The following is a 15,391-nucleotide window of genomic DNA, read 5'->3' on the forward strand; positions in this document are numbered from 1 at the left end:
TTCTGCTTTAATTTTTGAACAATTGATATCAGTTAATAATATATTGTGTTGTTCTATATGATGTCATGTCCTGGTCGATGCAGATTTCTTTGAACCATGAATACATTAATGAGTTCCAACCTTCACTGGATGATGGCTGCTTTTTCTGCTGGAGCTTTGACTAAACTTCATTCAATAAATGTATTTATATTTTACTTGAAAACAAACATTTATTCTGATATAGCCTATGTGAGATAAAAGTTATTATAACTATTTCTTTGTGGAAGTGCTGATATGCTTACAGGAATTTTCCATGGTTCAAGATTTTAGCAAGTTATTAAACACAATACAACACAAATAAAGACAATAAAAATCACCTTTATGTCTGCATCTTTTACTTTGGATTGTTTCTGCAGTGTGTAGTTCAGACTTGTGTCCGGTAGGTGGCGGTAAATCATTAGTGTGTTTGATACCAACCCACTGATCAGTAGAAGAAAACGCTCCGGAGTGACGTCATTCTGTGTAACGGCCACAAACAGGAAGAAAACATCCAGCTGTTCTGGAAGCAGAGGGAGCTGCGGCTAGCTTAGCTTAGCAGTCTGTGTTGCCCTGGCACAGTAATGAAACAGCCTTGAGAGTCGGAAATAGACTGGTGTTTTATCATGCTGTATCCGGAGTAGTGACTGTGTCCACTGATACCAAGAGAATATCATTCTCCTCGACTTTCCTCCGGCCCGAGTGTCGAAACAAGGTACGTTAGCTTAGCAACCTGCCGTTGGCTAGCGTTACAAAATGTTAGCTCACAGCTAAACAGCAGCTAACTGTAATAATAACTGCAATACTTTAAATGGCTGCTGTATCTGCTCGGTGTGTGTTCGTCTGCTGTCTCATGACTGTGTTTGTTGACACCGTGATGTAATTTAGATAGCTGGCTAAAAATGTGGCTGAAGCCGCTGAAAGAACAGAGGGGCTGGAGGTGAAAGTGGTAACTTAGCAGGGTTGAACAACATCAACTAACTTACTGTAACATAAGACGTGTCTGTCACAGTCTAACGTTACATGAGATGCAGGAACGAATACGTTGTTTTGTTTTTGTATTATTATGCCATGAAGTGAGCAGAAGTTATGAACTAGAGCTCGGGTATTTTGAGTTGTGTGCTTGTTAGCATGTGACCCATTGTTAATAGAGCTGTAATGGTTGAAGCTAACAGTAAGTTTTTCTGTTTATGGTTCCAAGTTGTCACTGCTTTTACACTATCTTAATCTTACAGTATAGTGATTGTTTAGTTTAGTTAGGTTTACTGTTGTTTTATGCTGTAACAACTAAAAAGACTAGTAAAGGACTGTTCATAATAATAATAATAATCCTGGATTTCAACACTGCTATTTGAAATTAGAGTTATCCATACAGACTAAGTTTCCATAAACCCAACGTGGAATCATCTAACCTATTGTAATCTACTTGGTTTCAAAGAACACCAAGAAAACTGTATTATTATCTAAGATTATGTCCAATTGATTTTTAAGGAATGACACAAGTAGCTAGTTACAGCTAAATGAATTTGTCAATATACAAAAAGTTATTAAGCAATGGTTTTGATGATTCATTCATCATCAAGATATATTAATGAACCAATTATTGTAATAACCAATAAATCAGAGTAACTCAATAATTAATTTCTTATTAACATTGATATTTAGTTTTACCACTGATTGACAATTTGATTCATCCACTTGTTGTTTTGTTATTGATGTCTTGGTTTGTATTTTATCTTTTAATGATTCAGATTTCAGAACTTTTGTTACATATGTTATATAGGCTATAACTGTTACATTGTATTGGTTTCAATTTTCTACACTGTTATACTGTATTGATTTCAAAATAGGTTTATATTATATATATATATTATATATAGTTTAAATTGAGTATTGTGTTATAATACAAAGCTCTTAAATGTTTTAATCCAATTAAAATGCATTTGTAGAAGGTTGAGAGTCTTGTAATTGTTTGTGTTTGTTGGAGTTTGTTAGTGACTCTTCTCTCTGTGGACGTGTGCAGGTGTGAATGAGTGACGTGGTGCCTCCCACAGCTCTCAGTGAAGTCCAGCTCCGCTTCCTCTGCCACGATGACATAGAGAATGTCAAGCTGCTCTGTGGTGACTGGTTCCCGATCGAGTAAGGATCATATTCAGTGTGTTAGTGACAACACCTGTTAGGGAGAACATCTGAGTCCATTATTGAGTTTGTGAATTAAATGTGTACCTTTTTATTTGTAGGGAGAAACAGGTAAAGGAACTTTGAACAACACATTTTTGTCATCAATACATGTCTATTGATACTACTCAACTTGGATTCACTAACATCTCTGAGAGACTAAACCAGAACTAATAACTTGAATCCTTTTTACCACACCGTTCTTATGAAATTACTTACAAAATACTTTTTTTTTTGTTAATTGGATTTGAGTTATTTTTACTTAAAGGGATAGTTCACCCAAAATTAAAATGTCACTCATTATCTACTCACCCTCATGTCAACTAAGAGCTGTGAGAATTTTCAGAGTCCTCCGTCCCTTCTCTGAGTTACGGGGGGGTCCACGCAGCAGTATTTATCCATATAATGGTTGTCAATGGATACTAACTTTCTTCGTCCAAAAAGACACACCAAAAAACATCCAAATACCTCCATACTGCTCGTCTGTAATGTCCCTCTTGTATTGAAGCCCCGACATGAGAAATTGTTCTGAAAAGTCTATATTTTAAGCTTGTTTGTAGTGGAAGCTCCCAGTGTCTCAGTTCACTGCTCTTCCTGTGTCAGTGCAAATCTCACGTGATTTGCACTGACCGGCGGAACAATTTCTCATGTCGGGGCTTCAATACAAGAGGGACATTACAGACGAGCAGTATGGAGGTATTTGGATGTTTTTTGGTGTGTCTTTTTGGACGAAGAAAGTTGGTATCCATTGACAACCATTATATGGACAAATACTGCTGCGCGGACCCCCCCCGTAACTCAGAGAAGGGACGGAGGACTCTGAAAATTCTCACAGCTCTTAGTCGACATGAGGGTGAGTAGATAATGAGTGAAATTTGAATTTTGGGTGAACTATCCCTTTAAGTTTGTAAGATTCCTGTACATGCCCACGCCTGAATGTCAATCTGTCTGACCTTTGACTCCAGGTACCCAGACTCATGGTATCAGGACATCACCTCCAACAAGAAGTTCTTCTCCCTCGCTGCCACCTTCAGAGGAGGCATCGTGGGAATGATTGTGGCTGAGATCAAAGGCCGGACCAAAGTACACAAAGAGGTGTGTGTGTGTGTGTGATGTTTGCTTAATGTTACAGGCACTGGCACAAAACACCTGGATGTCATGACCTGTGGTCTTTGAAGTTGTCTTCTCTGAATATGCTATTAGTGCAGTTTATCCACTCTCATTCAGCTGCCATGTGGAAATGTGATAAGTGGGATCCCAACACCGCCCGGTCTGTTTTTAGTCGTCTGCTAATTGGACAAACCTGATGCCCTTGTTGCCCCTGAGAGTGTGGTTATGAAACAGTGGAACTGGATTCATTGCAGTCTGGTATCAGAAGTCTGCTCCTCGCCGCAGGCTGGAATTTGCATAAGCTGGGGACTCCGGTGATGGAGCACCCGGTGTCAAAGCGTAATTTCCCTTCGGATCAGTATTTGCATTTTAAAACCCACCTCCCCTTGTGAATAATTTGTCATGAAGGCAAAGATGAAGACAGTCTAATGGCCCAGCGCCAGAGGGAGAATACAAAGTGGTCATGGACACCAAAGTAACGAGCCGAAAGATCATTTCAAGTAACATTTTTTATTCAATGCTGACAGTAGCTTTTATTTTTTGTGAATAGTGTGATAATGTATTTTATGTTCACAGAGAATTCAGTTCATGGTGATTTCTAAAAAAAATTTTTTTATTTCTGTTTGTGTGTTTGTGTTAGGATGGAGACATCCTGGCCTCCAGTTTCCCTGTGGACACACAGGTAGCCTACATCCTGAGCCTGGGAGTGGTCAAAGAGTTCAGGAAACATGGCATAGGTACAGCTCTCACACACACTGGACCTCACCTAGTCACTGCAGGACTTCACACTGACTTCCATTCACTTCTCCGACTCAAGTGTACCCACAACATACTAAACCCCAACCTGCACTCCAATTCAGAGGTTTTCAAACAGAAATATGAGGACATTACGCACAAAGTCTGTGTGAGGTTTGAGTGACAGGGACATGGTGAATTCTTGTTATTGTCCTTTGACCTGCTGATACAGTATTTTCACCAGTACACTCAACAATTGACCTATGGCTAATTTTTTTATTTTTTATTTAACCTTTATTTAACCAGGCGAAATCAATTAAGAACAAGTTCTTATTTACAATGATGGCCTGACAAGAGGCATAAGCTTCTTGATGGGGGGGGGGGGGGGGGGGGGGGGCTGTGAGGGAGAAAAGATTAAAAGGTTAAAAGACAATAACAAATATACACAACAATACAAACATTCAGCAGAAACAAGGCATAAAAGCTAATAACAAGGATATTCAAGCATAGAAGACAAGATTATTACAAGCATAAAAGAGAGTAAATGTCTGTTAGCCCCGGCCCCTCCACTCACTCAGACAAACAGTCAACATTCGGTGACAGTTGCTATGGCAACTGTCACAGTAGGAGACATTTCACAGGAGGCAATTGATGATTTTTGGAGACAGAAAGATTAAATATCATCTAGTCACCAAAACTTAACTTAGCTTTACTGCTATGGCTGTCGGTTGCTGCGAAATGCCGATAGCGACGGGCTAATTTCTGTTAGCCTGTCTATGGAGTTTTACATTATACGTTAGCATTAAGATAGCGGACTTTATGCTTAGTTGTGATACTGGCTAACATCTAAACATCTCTGACAATATGTTGCCTCAAATACGTTGTTGACTTAACTTAGAACAGATGTAGACATCCTTGTTAATTTTATCCACGTTTAGTTGGTGTTGTGGTCTACCGCATAACTTTATCCAGAGCAGACACTTCTCTCGGTTGAGATGTGGCTTGGGAAAAGGTAAAAAAAAAAAATACACCCCGTCGCCCAACCTCTCGGGATACCTAGTGTCGGAGTTGCATGTACCCCATGCACACCGTTTGACCATTTTAAACTTAAAATGTCAAGAAAAAACAGATGAAAACTGACCAACTGCAATGCATTTCAATGGACGTGGAAGCAGAGAATGTCCGAGTGTATGGGCTAGCTATGCGCACTGTGATTGGCTCATCGCGTTTGGGGGCGTGGCTTAGCCATAGGTCAATTGGCACTTCAGCACACGTCATGGAGGGACTCAAGGAATTTTTAACCCCCAGTGCCTGACTTGAACAACTTGAATAACAAACATAAAACACAACGTTAAAGGGACAGTATGTGAGATTTACCCCCATCTAGCGGTGCGGTTGCATGTCGGCACGTATTCTTGCTGTTGCGTTTACGTAAACTCGGGCAGAAGTCAGAAAAACAACACACGCTGCATGTATCAGGATAAACAAGCCTCTATGTAAACAAACGGTCCGCCAGCACGAGGCAAAACAATACAGGCGTGACAATATGTTGTCATGGTGATGTCGTATTGTTTACCTGACCCACGTTTTACCGGCTTTCTCTCGTCGAGTAAAATAACATCCAGTTGGTTTGCCGACGGCGTCACTCACGGCGTCATTCAGGTGTCTGACTGCACCTGAAGGCAACACCAGTGCCTCCGTCCTTCCTCACACTAGCTACACGGTGGTGACAGTTTTAACAGGCGCTGTCTGGAAAACTTTCTCCCCGAGCCGAGAAGCTCCGGCGGCCCGAGTTTGAGGTTACTTACAGCCACGGTGACACTGAACGTAAAACATGGCGATTCAACATGGCAGAGAAGGTTCGGTGAACCCCCCCCTGTATGTTTGTAACGACTTGTAACATCTCATTCTAAGGTACGAGAAAGCGCTCGTTTGTATGCGGGCGCGATTCCACTTCAGTGAAATACGTATTTATGAAAGCGATATTTGATTTTTGTCAATAAAAAGCCAATAAAGTCCCATACTGTCCCTTTAAAGCAATACTTAAGAACTTTCAGTTTTGGTTGAGTTTGGCGGCGCCAGTGGACCAAAGCGGTAGTGTTTTGCCTGAAGGAAGACCCCATTTCCCATGAGCACCGGCGCGGAGCGTCGTAAACACCCTCATCTCCCAGTTGCTGCAACAATTCGGTGTTGACGGATTTATATATTATATTTTGTGATTTTACAACCAGTATCTCCTCGTTCATGGTGTCAACGGGGTGAAACGGTGTCTGAAAACCCCTGACCTGTTGACTTCTGGCCTCAGCCCATTACAACGTTTTTACGGTGTAGTGCGGGAAATATGATCCGCCGTAAACACGGTGTATTTTATTTTGAAAATTAACCGGGTGTTTTGTTTTGTATTTTATGATTTCCTCTCCCGAACAAGCTGCTCTGTGCTGACTTTCTGCACGGTGCTCCAGCGTCCGGCAAAAACAGAACCTCTGCGTGGGGCTGCCAGGTGCTGGTCCCAGTTGAAGCTACACATTGACCTGAGTAGAAACGGCTGCGGCTCCGCCACCGCACCGAAGTGGAGCTACAGCCATTTTATACGAGCCTGTCAAAGACGAATTTCTGTCACTCGTGACAGACAATAAAGTTTATCTATCTATCTATCTATCTATCTATCTATCTATCTATCTATCTATCTATCTATCTATCTATCTATCTATCTATCTGTCTATCTGTCTATCTATCTATCTATCTATCTATCTATCTATCTATCTATCTATCTATCTATCTATTCCGCATCCAGTGGAATTTGCCCTTTAGTCTCCTCAGACAAAAGTTTTAATTTCCTTGGTTTTCTTGCTGCTTCTGCCGTGATAGCGGTAATCCCACATCGGCGTTCGCGGCGACTTCCGTCTTTTTAACGAGTGGGGAAAGTGACTTCTGCCGTAAAGCAGTCAGCACATTTGTAGTTTGGGGTTCCTACCATCCACCTGGAAGCTGTTGTGAAGGCGGTACATTACAGACCCCCTCAGGCCATGACAGAGGTGTAAGTCGATGTAACATCACAAAAGTTCTGAAAATATTATATGAAGGTTGAAAAGTTACTTAGTGTTGGTTTAAAATGATTTAAAGGGATAGTTCAATATTTTTGGCAAATTGGCACATTGTCATAATCCCTATATTACCTTTAATTGTCGGTGCAAGCTATTTTTAGAACAGTGGAGCAGAGCCGCGAACTGCTCAGAGCTACGCTACGGAGGCTCATGGGATTTCTTGGTGTACAAGTTGTGACCTGCACATTCACCACACTATGAGATAATAACAGAAGTTATTTTCTTGTTGTTCTCTGAGTTGTTTTCTAGGTGAATTCATGCTAAACCGCTGTTTTTCAGTAAGCAGTCTCTGTATTTCCCTCTAAAACAACTCTGTCTGGTAACGTTGTGTTATTATCTCATAGCGTGGTGAATGTGCAGGTCACAACTTGTCCACCAGAGCGTTTTGGAGTTGTTGGATTGTGTATTTGATGAGTTTGATGAGGGAAACCAAGAAATCCCATGAAAATGGGAAAATGTTGAACTATCACTTTAAGTTGTGATTTCATTAGTAAAATATTATCATGGTACTTGTATGAAAACGTCTTGTGTTTTAATGTGTGGATGCATTCATGTTAACACAGAATTGTTGAGACTGCAGACACATTGTCATGTCAGAATAGGAGACGGTAAGCTGTCTGAAGGTTTCCCCCTCTGCCGGTCTGGCATGAATAATTAATAACATAAAGGGGCTGCATGCCTCATCTCCGTAACCTTCTACACACTTTCAACTGCAGCTGCTTCGAGTACTCGCCCCCTTCTTTCTTTGTGTGTATACTGTTTGTTCTCTCCCTCATCTTTCACCCTTTTCTCTGCACTGATGCAATGACATGAGGAAACATTTCACCCATGACCCAGCAGGCCGTAGTGCCCACTGATGCAACTCTCTCTCCCCTTTACAACCATACAGGCTCCCTACTGCTGGACAGTTTGAAGGAGCACATCTCAACCACAGCCCAGGACCACTGTAAGGCCATCTACCTTCATGTCCTCACCACCAACAACACTGCCATCCACTTTTATGAGAACAGGGACTTCAGGCAGCACCACTACCTGCCCTACTACTACTCCATACGAGGAGTCCTCAAAGATGGGTTCACATACGTGCTCTACATCAATGGAGGTCATCCACCTTGGACAATATTATATCCTTTTACGGAAGAGAGGAAAGAAGTCGCTGTTGTTTATGGGACAGTTTTTATTTATGTTTCACCCCATTGACTCAAAAAATAATAGAAACCAATGCTCATGTATGAAAAATCATACCAGATTTATTGGGCAAAGAATGGAATAGGATGTGTTTTCAGCTCTCAGCTGTCCTCAGTGTTTGCCCTATAAATTTAGTATACTTTTTTATACGTGAGAGCCAGTTTCTATTACTTTTTGTTACGCCTTTTACCGTGCAGCCGGACCTGTTTGTGTTAATTGTTAAAGGTATATAGTTCAACATTTTGGCAAATTGGCCCATTGCCATACTCCCTATAGTCATAGCAGTAGGTTCATTACCTTTAATTGTCGGTGCAAGCTGTTTTTAGAATGGCGGAGCAGAGCCGTGTGCTGCTCAGAGCTACGCTACGGAGGCTAATGGGATTTCTTGGTTTCCCTCATCAAACTAATCAAATACACAATCCAACAACTCCACAACGCTCTGGTGGACAAGTTGTGACGTGCACATTCACCACGCTATGAGATAATAACACAACGTTACCAGACAGAGTTGTTTTAGAGGGAAATTCATGCAAAACCGCTGATGCGCGTTCCCGTCGGGGGCAGTTTTTCATCAAGCAGTCTCTGTATTTACCTCTAAAACAACTCTGTCTGGTAACGTTGTGTTATTATCTCATAGCGTGGTGAATGTTCAGGTCACAACTTGTCCACCAGAGCGTTTTGGAGTTGTTGGATTGTGTATTTGATGAGTTTGATGAGGGAAACCAAGAAATCCCATTAGCCTCCGTAGCGTAGCTCTGAGCAGCTTGCGGCTCTGCTCCGCCGTTCTAAAAACCGCTTGCACCGACAAGTAAAGGTAATGAACCTACTGCTATGACTAAAGGGATTATGGCAATGAGCCAATTTGCCAAATGTTGAACTATCCCTTTAAATACAAGAAAAGGTGGATGTGCTGCTGGGTCCTGTTTTTTTGTTAATAGTCGCCAGGTGATCTTTGAAAACTCTGGGTGCGTTTTTCTCAGAAGTTTACTGTTTTACACAAAGGTGGGGTTGTGCGAATGTTTTTCACATTTCTTTTTCACTCTGTTGACTTGTAGAATCTGTGATGTCTCGAATAGAGGAGGTGACGTGTCGGCTAAATGAACCACATATGAATGTTTTCCTTAACATTTTGTCCCACTGACTATATCCAGCACATTGGTTCCACCCTGGCCAGCCTGAGCCCCTGCTCCATCCCTCAGAGGTTGTACCGGCAGGCCCAGTCCCTGCTGCGCTCCCTGCTGCCCTGGTCCAACATCGCCTCCAAGACCGGCATACAGTACAGCAGAACAATGTGACACATCATGGTGGGTGGCAGCTGTGGTGACAGCGGCTGTAACTTTGTTTTTTCTATCTTGGTTGATTAGAAAAAGAAGAGTTCCCACACACATGGCCAACTTGCAGAATTTATTGTATTGCAACGTTTCGGTGCTAGACCTTTTTCAAGCAAATGTTTTCAAAGCAAATGTCACGTTAATGTGGATGAATCTACGTTACCCACACTTGTTAATGGGCCCATTTTAGATAATTATATCGTTTTGTCTCTATCGTTATTTTGTTATTATTAGTGGTGGTGGAAATGCTGGGCGAGCCGACCAGCGTTTCCTTACTTTCGGTTTCGGGGCGAGTCATGAGAATAACGCCGCAGAATCGCCGTTTATGGTCGGAACTACGACGGTATGTGATCGTCTTCCAACCTCTGACTTTAATTCTTGATGAATGAAAACATGAGTCTGTCTTGCGCCGGTCAAAGAATTTTATGGTGTGCGCGGAGGCTCATAAATGTAGTGTGAAAATGCTTCGCTTTTCCAAAACTCCTCGTTGTCCCTTTAAATAGGAGTGGCTGTGTGACACAAACCAATCACTTTCCCACACGTCTGGGTGTGAGGAATTCAAATATTAAATATCAACATACAAACAATAGAAACAGCATCAATATACAAAGGTAAAGAGCAATGAATATAAACAATACTAAGCTGCTTTGACTGGATACATTAGGTTCTAATGGAAGGTAATAGCTAATAATTACAGTCAGAAACAATAAATACGACAGATACAATAGAAAAATAGAAGACAGAGGGACGTGCAATAAAACGTGTGCAAGGATACAATAGAAATCTGAAACAGTCTGAACAAATCATGCAGAGTCGTATATTGATGCTGTTTCTATTGTTTGTATGTTGATATTTAATATTTGAATTCCTCACACCCAGACGTGTGGGAAAGTGATTGGTTTGTGTCACACAGCCACTCCTATTTAAGATGGCTTCCTGTGTCGGCGCGAAAAAGGTCTAGCACCAAAACGTTGCAATACAATAAATTCTGCAAGTTGGCCATGTGTGCCGGAACTCTTCTTTTTCTAATTTGGACTTAATTGTCACCCTCCAACGCACCTGCCTAAGAAATAGATGTGCAAAAATTTTAGTTTTTTCTATCTTGGTTGATGAAAGGGGTTTCTGATTTGATCTCTTTCTCTCCCTCCCCGTCCCTCTCTCTTTCAGGAGCACACGTGTTCCATCTCTCATCGGTCTTCCCCCGTGTACACGAACACACACGCTCACATTCTCGATCACAAAAGGCTTTCCACACCCTGTGTATTACACAGGACTCAGGTTCAACCTGTGTTTGACTCTCACAAACCAGAATATTCCTCCATACTCAGTACACGTTTGGCACTGTTCACACAAGATCCGGGTTCAGCTGTAGTTCTGTGCCCGCCTCTAAACAGGGTTATTGCATCGCAGCATCATTAGAAGTGCAATGTTGTGTTTACACTGATAAACGGCGTGATTTTGGTAAAACCACAGGATTTTTCTTGAGGTTCAGTTGCTACACTTTCCCACATATAGTGCTCTATCCCGCGGTTTCTATAGTGACCTGTGTTTGGGCAGTCACACCACAGCTGAGCAGTGGCAGACCCGCTTTCAACCCAGACAGCGGAGCAGAGTGGAGCACCAGGCACACAGTCATTGTTTTGTTGTGAAAGGGGTATAAACCACACACACACACACACACAAACACACACTCTCTCTCTCATTTGGGACCCTACAGAGACTAAAGGTTGAAACCCTGTTTATCTTTCTGTCTCTCTTCATCCTGTTCACTGCTGTCACAGAGACTATGTATGCTGTTTGTATATTATATATACTAAGCTAATATATAAATTTCTCTCTATGTATGTCTATTCTATGCTGTCAGTAGGCCTAGTTGGAAGATAACCCATCCATTTTCCTTTATGACCATAGACCGACTCCAGAGTCATTTCCAGTTTGTAAAATAGACACTGAGCTGAATTGGACTGTGAATGGAGCTGTTAATAGGCAAGTAGGGTAGAATAAAGCGAATTATACACAGGGAACGTTGAGACGCAATGTAAACACAGGATATTTGGTGACAACTGGAATTTCCTTTTGCAAATTCTTCAACAATTTGAACTGGAATCTGTACTCAGTGCACAAACATGCTGCAGTGTAATATTCAGTCAGTACGTACTGCAAATCAATTATGCAGTAGTGTTTGAAAGTTTTACATGAAAGCAGAATCAGGATTGTGAGCTGAATGGCCTCTCTGCATTGTGTCAAAATGTTCTCCATGTATAATTCACACAGGAGTAAGTGTGGGGTTATCGACTCCTTATTTTAGAGGTTTTAAGTAGTAACTGGCTACAGCCCTGTCTGTCTCTCTGCTCCTTAGCTGTAAAATTGTTGCTAATGTTCAACAATGTCATTTTTTTTTTTTTTTTTTGTCCAGATTTTAAGGATATGACCCCGATTAGACTTCTATGGTAGCGGCTAGAAGAAATAAGATGAAAGGGAAGCAATGTTCCCAAACACAGTGGTCATGCACCTTGTGTTGCCTGAGCGCACAGGTGTGTATGTCTGTGTGTGCACATATATCCTACTGTATACATGCATACATGGTCCGTAATTAGCACCTTGCAAGTGCCAAACGTTGGTCAGATCTGTCTTTGGAAGACAAATGTAGAAAAGTTCACCCAACATGTCGGCTGGTAACTTTGTAAGTGAATAACATTGTTAATTTTATTGCGTTCTGTTGCACTACACGATGACTTAGAAATCTGATCCGGGGTTCGAGTCAGCGAGCAGATCTTAGATTTTATACGTGAAATAGCACTGAAGAAGGTGAGGGTGACTGTGTGAAACAATGCAGACTGGTTTTTAAAAGGCAAAAGTTTCTTAGTTCACCGGCCCAGGATGAACGACTCTAAAGTACATTTCAGACATTGTGTATGCAATAAATTAGTTTCTTTTGATTGATTGTAAAAGGCTGAGTCAGTCCGACTTCCCCCTCTGTATACCTATTTTACACTGTTCTAATATTTTGATTGTGATTATCATATTACATTGTTATAAACCTGAGCCTTGATTTCATTCACAGTATGTCATTGTATCTGTTGTTTGTCTGAAAGAAGAACTCCAGGCATCACTATTTGACTTGTTTATGTGGTGGGACTTGAGACAGATTTGATGAGTGATCTAGATCAGATCCCCAAAACAAGCAATCCTACATTTCCTATAATGCATCTCACTCGCACCTTTCTCTAACTTAGAAATGCCAATTTCCTGCAGACTTTTCTCCCAACACTTTAACTTGACTAGAATTTGGTGGGAAGAGAATCTGACTTTTTTACTTGATATACAACACATAGACGATAAATACTCCAAAACACTAAACAAATGGCCGAAATGTTGAAATAAGATCATGTGAAGAAATATACAAGTAGAAGAGAAGTTTAATACTTTTTTTTTAAGTGAGTAGAGACTACAAGAAGTTATATTCAGAATTTTTACATGGTGGGTTTGGGTGTTTTTTTTATAAGGAAGTCGTAGAAAACTACATTCAAAATGAACTCTTAAAAGAGGCCACAGACTGTTTAACTAGTTGGGTCATTTACAGAAGTTCCGTGACCGTGGAGAGCGAAGGTTCGTTTCTCACTGGATTTGTTATCTATGAAGGTTAAATAGAAAATTTAGCTAGGGTGCCCCGCCCAAAAATGTGGGGAAAATTTTTGAGAGCCCTAAATCCAAAATGGCTACCGTCCGCCAAGCTGGAAATGATCTTTTCAATGGTTTGGCCCACAGTGCTGCATAATACATGGTTTCTATGACTATTTGGGTCAAGAAGTTCATAAATGATGTAGATTTATTGATTTGACCTATTTTTGACCTTCAAATTCAAGATGGATGCCAATTTTTGGCCCTTTAAATGGCCATTTTTCAAAATCATCATAGAGCCTCAATATTAGGCTCAAATGAAAGCTCTGCTCATACTGAGTTCAGTTTAGGACAGTAGAATTACAAGTAGGCCACACAGAAGTCATCTCAAAGGTCAAAAAGATCAAGGTTTGTGGTGAGAAACAAACTTTGCTGATGTTCTTTTCCATTAGTTACCTGAACTGTGTTGGTCAGTGGTCCCATCAATTCATTATGAACCAGGAAATCATTTTACACTTCTCAATAGCATAAAATATCTCTAAAGTTGTTTTCTGCAGTGATTCCCAAATCAGTCAGCCCCAATTCCTCAAAGTGTCTCAGCTAGGAATTTTCCAATGACATTAGCGTGTGGAAACTTAAAGAGTGGGTAAACATGTAAAAAGCCTTTTTGCCATTCATAATGTCATTGTGGAGCCAGGCCTCAGAGGCTGTTTCAACATCTCTGTGTTCAGGATTTAATTGGTGGGTCTGAAATTAGGGCTGCAATATGTAACGACAGTGTAAGTGTATGCTTATGTCATACTATATATTGCAATTAAATGACGTAAGTTAGTAAGTGACCGATTTTGTTGACGGTGCAAATCCATAATATGTCATGCTTGTGTAACATCACCGCTAGCTAATTGCTTTGCATGTAATCATGACATATTGGCATCATTCCATAGGCGGAGTCAATCTAACAGCTCAATGATAATCCACAACCAGGTAATATTTTATGTGCACCAATAGGTGGTGTGCAGTCACATGATTCCGATGATGCGTGAAGTTCAGATGGGGGGCAGGAAGTGGAGAACGGTGATTGGAAATTAATGGAAAGCGAGTACTCAAAAGTGTTGGGTAAGCCTGCAAGTAGCAGGTATTGTCTAAAAATAGAAAAAGATATCGGATGTGATCCATACACACTGAGGAAAAGTGAAAAAAAAGGCCAGAGTGGAGAGACTGGACTGGTGCAAAAACCAACCGCCCCGCTTTCAACTGTGGGGTGTTTGCAGCTCGGAGCCGATCAGGAAGGGCAGAGGATCAGACGGACGGTGGGTCAGTGAGACGGCCGAGGCAGACGGGGCGTCTCAGACTTGTGGTGCATCATTGAAAAGTTGCATCTGCCTCGGTCGTCTTATGACACCTCTTCCTCCGCCGCCAGGCGGTGAACGGCCCCGAGCTGTGAACACCACGCGGCTGGTGGGAATTACCTGCCATGTTTCAGTCACATAATGGAGATAATAACTTCTTTCTCCCTCAATGTTGTTATTATTTTGTTTTTCCTGGTTTGACTGGTTTGTACAGCCGTAGCAGCGCAAAACTTGGGCATTTTCCAACCGTTATCCTGTCGGCAAAACACTTCCTGCCATACCATCCCGTTCCATGTGACGTCACCTGCAAACCACCTATGTAGCTATGGCAAGGAGTTATAGACTGGGGTTTTATGTTTGTTTGCAATGTCAAACATGGTCACATTTTTTCACAACTAAAGCTAATCCATTGCTGGTATTATCCCTCACAACAGATAATACTGTAAATGGGTGGGAGTGACTGAGTGAGGAGGAGGAGGATTTCTTTTATTGCGGTGATATTGGTGATATTGATCAGGCCCATGGGGCCCCTCTGTGTGGAGTTTGCATGTTCCCCCTGTGCATGTGGGTTCTCTCTGGGTACTCAGGCTTCCTCCCACAGACCAAAGACATGCAGGTGAGGTTCATTGGTGACTCTAACTCTGATAGGTGTGAGTGTGAACGGTTGTTAACCCTGCGATAGACTGGTGACCTGTCCAGGGTGTACCCCGCCTGAAGGCTCCAGCTCACCTGCAACCTTAGTGCAGGATAAGCAGTCTAG

The 15,391-nt window shown here is 41.6% G+C and overlaps 1 protein-coding gene across 1 annotated transcript; it reads left to right on the plus strand.

Annotated features, from left to right (window-relative positions):
- The first annotated feature begins 520 nt into the window (after positions 1-520).
- On the plus strand, positions 521-11,681 carry naa60 (N-alpha-acetyltransferase 60, NatF catalytic subunit). The gene is made up of 7 exons (XM_083976390.1): positions 521-730; positions 2,039-2,154; positions 3,159-3,288; positions 3,944-4,040; positions 8,032-8,266; positions 9,469-9,634; positions 10,829-11,681. The coding sequence occupies exons 2-6, from the start codon at positions 2,045-2,047 to the stop codon at positions 9,623-9,625; spliced, it is 729 nt and encodes a 242-aa protein (XP_083832516.1). The 5' UTR covers positions 521-730; positions 2,039-2,044; the 3' UTR covers positions 9,626-9,634; positions 10,829-11,681.
- The last annotated feature ends 3,710 nt before the right edge of the window (positions 11,682-15,391 follow it).

This window comes from Trachurus trachurus (genome assembly GCF_905171665.1).
Source record: "Trachurus trachurus genome assembly, chromosome: 8".
Lineage (NCBI taxonomy): Eukaryota > Metazoa > Chordata > Actinopteri > Carangiformes > Carangidae > Trachurus > Trachurus trachurus.

Coding starts and splice junctions, on each gene's coding strand:
- naa60 (XM_083976390.1), top strand. CDS start 2,045: ATGAGTGACGTGGTGCCTCCCACAGCTCTCAGTGAAGTCCAGCTCCGC. Junction 2,155..3,158: donor GGTGACTGGTTCCCGATCGA/GTAAGGATCATA, acceptor CTTTGACTCCAG/GTACCCAGACTCATGGTATC. Junction 3,289..3,943: donor GGACCAAAGTACACAAAGAG/GTGTGTGTGTGT, acceptor TGTTTGTGTTAG/GATGGAGACATCCTGGCCTC.